This window comes from Scomber scombrus, chromosome 1 (assembly GCF_963691925.1).
Source record: "Scomber scombrus chromosome 1, fScoSco1.1, whole genome shotgun sequence".
Classification (NCBI taxonomy): domain Eukaryota; kingdom Metazoa; phylum Chordata; class Actinopteri; order Scombriformes; family Scombridae; genus Scomber; species Scomber scombrus.
The window spans coordinates 33,939,970-33,945,969 of NC_084970.1; the positions used below are offsets into that span (position 1 = coordinate 33,939,970).

At 41.0% G+C, this 6,000-nt stretch overlaps 1 protein-coding gene across 1 annotated transcript in view; it reads left to right on the forward strand.

Moving 5' to 3' along the window:
• The window catches only part of serinc4 (serine incorporator 4), a 31,658-nt gene that overhangs the window by 18,626 nt on the left and 7,032 nt on the right, over positions 1-6,000 (forward strand). The window contains exons 6-7 of the mRNA XM_062418435.1: positions 3,355-3,566; positions 5,424-5,519. Coding sequence (XP_062274419.1) covers positions 3,355-3,566; positions 5,424-5,519 — 308 coding nt within the window. The remainder of the gene's footprint in view (positions 1-3,354; positions 3,567-5,423; positions 5,520-6,000) is intronic.

Here is a 6,000-nt window from a genome sequence, read left to right on the forward strand (position 1 = left end):
GCTGCTGCAAACTGGCAGGTATCCACATATCAAGGATGCAAAAATGCTCACAGATGTGCAATATTGACCAAAATATTGGCTCGTTGCAAGAGATATTAAACTTCAACTCTCTCTATAAAGCACTTTAAACACAACATATTTGATCCAAAGTGCTTCAAACTGAAGAAAAACAAACACAATGATGATAAAAATGACAACAACATGTATTAAAGGATATAAAAGGAACACTGTGGCCTCCTCATCAGTAACTGAGTGGTTGAGCTGCTTATGTGACTGGAATGATTTGTGTTGTGGAGGCAGCAGAAGTACCGTAATTACCTGGTGGGACAGCCTGTACCTGCTGCTGTTAATAGACTTCATACACTACTACATATGTGTGTGTACTGTATATTGAAGGCCTCTAATAGTTTATCACATATGGACTGCAGCCGTGTCCACATCTGGAGAAGTGTCTCTGTTTGCGTCGGTGCTGCTGATGATCAATTCGTCTTCTGTCCGGCGGAGATTTCACAGAGACATTATGACCACATCTGTCCCAACACACACACACACACACACACACACACACACACACACACACACACACACACACACACACACACACACACACACACACACACACACACACACACACACACAGAGTTCTCCCTCTGCTCAGAAATGTGTTTTTTCTTCATCTTGCTTCAGTTGGATGTTTGAGCCTCTCTGTGCAGAATGATGCATGTGCAGAGTTTAGAGGAAAGTTTCTATGTGTGCACCTTAAATCAGTGTCCAAGGCGTGTATGTACGAGCAGGAGTTATGACATCACAACGAGCCAACTTTGGAGCCAATCGTGGTCCAGTATGCACCTTACACAAGTGTGAGGCGGAAACTTGAAGCCTCCAAGTGCAAAAACACTGAGAATATTTGCATTTTTGTTAGAATCTGGATTTTATTTTTAAGGAAGCAGAAGGACTAGATGTCGTTTTAAGGATTATAATGTGGTAAAAACAGGGTACAGGTTTCTTTCACTTACTTCTAAGGTGCATGGAGAAGGGATAACAGTCCTCAAGTGAGTCAAAGTGTCTATTAATAAAGTGTTGCTGGAGCGTTGACTTTCTGAAGGATTATAATGTGGAAAAACCTTATTAGACACAAATTATTAGGCCATTTAATGTACAATATGGTTGTGTGTGGGTTTTTTTTAGCATTATCGCCTTTATTCAAAAGCTGGGATCGAATCAATATTGCCGTTATGTGGTATTTATTGATCCATTTATGTTATTTTACTTCAGTTGAAAGCCTCTTATGTAAAGGAATCAATCATCATTTGCTCTCAATGAATCTGAGCAGTGACGAGGAATCTGCTGAATAAAAATCATATACACATTAGATCTTAGTTTAATAAAGAATACCAAAGCTTAGCAGAGAAGTGTTAGGCTGTAACGGCCGAGCTGCTTCTTTATTTGTTTGTTTGTGTTTGTTTTTTTCCTCTCTGCGTCTTCCTCATCTTGTCCTCATTTATCTGACCCGACTTGTCCTCTGACATTCAGCATGTCCCAGATGTTATTTACTGTGTCCAGCTGTTGTTGCTGTTGTGGCGTCCGTCTCTCTCTCTCTCTCTCTCTCTCTCTCTCTCTCTCTCTCTCTCTCTCTCTCTCTCTCTTTCTCTCTCTCTCTCTCTCTCTCTCTCTCTCTCTCTCTCGCTCTCTCTGAGCCACCTCTGAACTCTGCTCTGTCATGGCAGAGTTGTAGCTACAACAGCTAAGAGGATTTATTCATTCAGGATCTTTTCCAAGGCAAACGCACAGAATGTAAAATCCTCTTATTCCCTTATAGTTGTCTCTAGGGTTCCCAGTAGGTCTCCTCACCTTCCCCCCACAAACCTGACTCTCTGTCCCTGATGGGATTGTTTGCAGCTCAGGAGAGACCACCTGGGGAATCCGTCCTTTGAAAAAGCAAAAGTTACTGTCGCTCCTGTGTGTCTATGCCAGCTTCTTTTGTTTTTTTTACATCTCTGAATATGATAAAATGTCCACGGAAATTCACTTACCAGCTTGTGCAGCAGTACCCATCTGTCCCATCTGTCATGTACAGACCGTAAAGCCCCCCTGAGGCAAATTTATGACATTGGGCTACACGGATAAAAAATCGACCTGACTTGATTATGTGGCCACATGTGAATATGAATATCCTGTACATGGCACATTATTCCCTTAACCTATTTTTTAATCAATCATATACGTCAGCATTGTCTGTAACCTAATTTACTGTATATGTTGAGATATTTTACAATGAGAGGGAAACACTGGACACACCTGGAATTTGCTGCATGGGGGGGGGGCTAATGAGATAAATGCAGGGCAGGTGTGAAGAGGAGCATGCAAGTAAAACACAGAGCACACTTACAAAACCCAAATATAAATCAGCAAAACTAAATGATTGAACACACATACTGGGAACCAAGAGAACACAAAGAGTGACATATAGAAGCTTTAAGATGCAATAAGACTTCCTTATAAGTAGTAGGGAACACTCACAGAGCTCTGCAGAGGTGGCACAAGTCTCTACATGGAGATATAAAATATAAAATTTAAATCTAACCTTCAAGCATCAAAATACGCTTAGTGATAGTCACTTATTTGATACATGTGCTAGTTTTTTCCATTTAAAGTCACCTTCCACTCAAAATAGTTCCTCCAGTCGGATGTTTGAACTTCTTTGTGCAGAATGATGTATGTGCAGAGACTTTAAGATGCGTGATTTGTGACATTACAATTAGTATGGAGGCTAATCCTGGTCCAGTATTACACTTACTGCAAGTGTAATGTGGAAACATGAAGCCTCCAGTGCACAAATGTTTAATATTGTTGTTGACTATTTGCATTTTAAGGTTTTTAATGTACTTTTTAAAGGGGAATAAAACCATATTACATTTTTATTCCAAGCAGAGTATTTTTTATATATATATATATCTTACAACATGGAGGATTTTTAAGTAATTAATGAGAAAACAAGGAAAATGTTAAAACTGCTGAGAAAAATTAGTCTTGGATTTTCACCTTTAAGACACTATTTATTTGACTCAGCTCCTCACTTAAATTAAAAAAGTACAGTCTAGACCTGCTGTATATGTGAAAAGAGCTTTGACATAACTTTTAATGTGATTAGCCACAATATAAATAAAACTGAATTGAACTGAATTTAATTTTATGCAAATATTCTCAAGTTTTTTTGATATCTTCCATACAAACAGTACCAACCTCCTCCAAATGTGATGTGATAATGCAGCATTGCAAGAAGCAGAACAAGTGAACATAAAGTCAATCTGAAGCTTTAAAACTTCCCTCTCTGTCCCTCTTCGTCCTTCTCAGGCTGACCGGAGCGGCAGAAAACAAGCGTTGGTACCTGGCGGTGTTATGCGCCACCCTCTTCTTCTACACCATCGCCACCATGGCCTTCACCTTCATGTACAAGTACTACACACACCCCATCGCCTGCCACTTCAACAAGGCCCTGCTGTGGATCAACCTGGGACTGTGCGGCCTCATGTCCTTCATTGCCGTCACACCGTGCGTGAAGCAGAGTGAGTCGATGAAACACACACACACTAAACTCAACTCCCCTCCGCTCCGCTCCGCACACGTCTGTCATCGATTCTCTGTGGTGAAATAACACTTAGACCATCTCCAGCTATGCAAACATCCCCCCGCTGCTGAAACCGGCGCTGCTGCAGATAATAATAATTAGATGTGAGGTAATATTATGTGTGGCTCCCTTTTTAAAAAGGCAGGTCTGCAAATGTTTTATGATTGAATCATAGGCAGCTGCTTGCAGATGTGGCGACATAAAGGTGGAAATACTGGTTGATACTTCATTATTTCCATTTTGTGAGACTCCACTTCATTTATCTGATAGAAATATGCCTTAACCTTCCTGTCGTCCTCCCGGGTCAAATTGACCCCGTCTGTTTTGACTGTTCCTTCTTTCCTCCCTTACTTCCTTCCGTCTGTCCTTCCTCCTTTCCTCCATCCCCCTTTCTTCCTTCCTTCTGTCCTTCCTTATTTTCCTTCCTCCCTTCCTTCTTTCCTCCCTCTCTCCTTCTCTCTTTCTTTCCTCCCCCTACCTTCCTCACTTCCCCTGTCCTTCTTTCCTTCCTTCCTCCCTTCCTCTTTTACTTTCTCCCTCCCTCCCACCCTCCCTCCTTCCTCCTTTCTTTCCTTTCCTACCTTCCTTCCTCCCTCCTTTCCTTCCTTCCTTCCTTCCTTCCTTCCTCCCTCCCTCCTTTCCTTCCTTCCTCCTTTCTTTCCTTCTTCCTTCCTTTCTTTCTTTCCTTCCTTCTTCCTCCCTTCCTCATTTCTTTCCTTCTTCCTCCCTTCCTTCCTTCCTCCCTCCTTTCCTTCCGTCTTCCTTCCTTCTTCCCTCCTTTCCTCCCTTCCTTCCTTCTTCCCTCCTTCCTTTCTTTCCTTCTTCCTCCCTTCCTTCCTTGACTCGAGGACAACAGGAGGGTTAAATGTTCATTTCCAGATTAAAGACGTTATATTCAACATGAGATAAGATTGTGCTGTTTTTCTAGAGACGGCCGAGACACTCATCTGCTTTCAGATTGAAGACACGGTTAATTTCATTATGTCATTATATATAAAGATGAGATTCAAAGTTAATTCGTAACAGCAGTCGAGGAAAAACAATGTCACCACATCACAAGATCATATCACAAGATGTTCATCAGCAGATGGAGAGTTTGCCCGGTTGTCATGTGTGAAAAATTATGTGACGAGCTTCATCTGATCTGAATGCATGTTTATAAGCCTGTTAAAGGGAGGAAAAGGAACTTATCTTCTAGTTTGAGACTCTTTTTAAGGGAGGGAGGGGGACATTTAAAAAAAATTTTTTATTATAGGGACAGAGAAGAGATGACAGGAATTAAAGGGAGACAGTGAGGCGGTGTGGCATGCATCTTAACCAGTAGACTTCCAGGGTGTGGCCAAATTTTATTTTATTTTATTTTTTTCATAGTGATAATAATAATTTAAGGCTTATAGTTACTTTAAGAGTGCTTTTTTTGTTTTTTTTTGTTACCAATCTTCAGTCAAAATACCCAGATCTTTTAATGGGAGCAGTTCAATTCCACTTGGGTGCTCCCCATAAAACCACAGCCTGTCATTTATGTGTTTATGTTTTCTGTTTGGATTAAATTAAATTTGGCAATTAGTGAGATTTAGATGCTGGTAGTCAAATAGTTTTACCCCTTAGACAGAGGCAGGGTAACTGTTTCCCTCTGCTTATAGTCTTGAATGAAAGAAGTAAGAGAAATTTAAGATAAGCATATGAAAAAGTTCTTGCATGAAGCTCATTATCTCTCTCTCTCTCTCTCTCTCTCTCTCTCTCTCTCTCTCTCTCTCTCTCTCTCTCTCTCTCTCTCTCTCTCTCGTCTCTACAGAGCAGCCTCGGTCGGGGCTCCTTCAGGCCTCCATCATCAGCTGTTACGTCATGTACCTCACTTTCTCGGCGCTGTCCAGCCGCCCGCCGGAGAAAGGTACGCAGACACAGAGCAGAGAGGCACAGTGACAGCTTCAATGAGACACTGAACACTGACTCATGAACATAACACTTAAAACATGAACATCAATACTTTGGGGGCCATTTCCAAGGTTAGTCTCTGTATGTCGATAACAAGAGAAACATATGCAAGCCTTCAATGAGAGGAGGAAGCCATTTACCTTGCTTAAAATACTCTTTTTATTATCATATTGTTTGTAAAAACACCTTTTTCTTGTTGGGAGTGATGCAGACTGTCTTCATTATTTAAGCTGCAGTAGTCAATATCCTTATATGAACAAATATGTAATGTTGAAAAGTAGATGTGAAGCTTCTATTGAGCTTCATTAGTCTGAGTTAGTCATATCAAGTGGATATCTGACACATTTACAGTCTTTTTAGCATCAGATTCCCTCTTAGTGTTTCCCTGTTGAGCTGTGATGGAAGTATAGTAACAAAAAGAGGATGGCTGAAGCTTC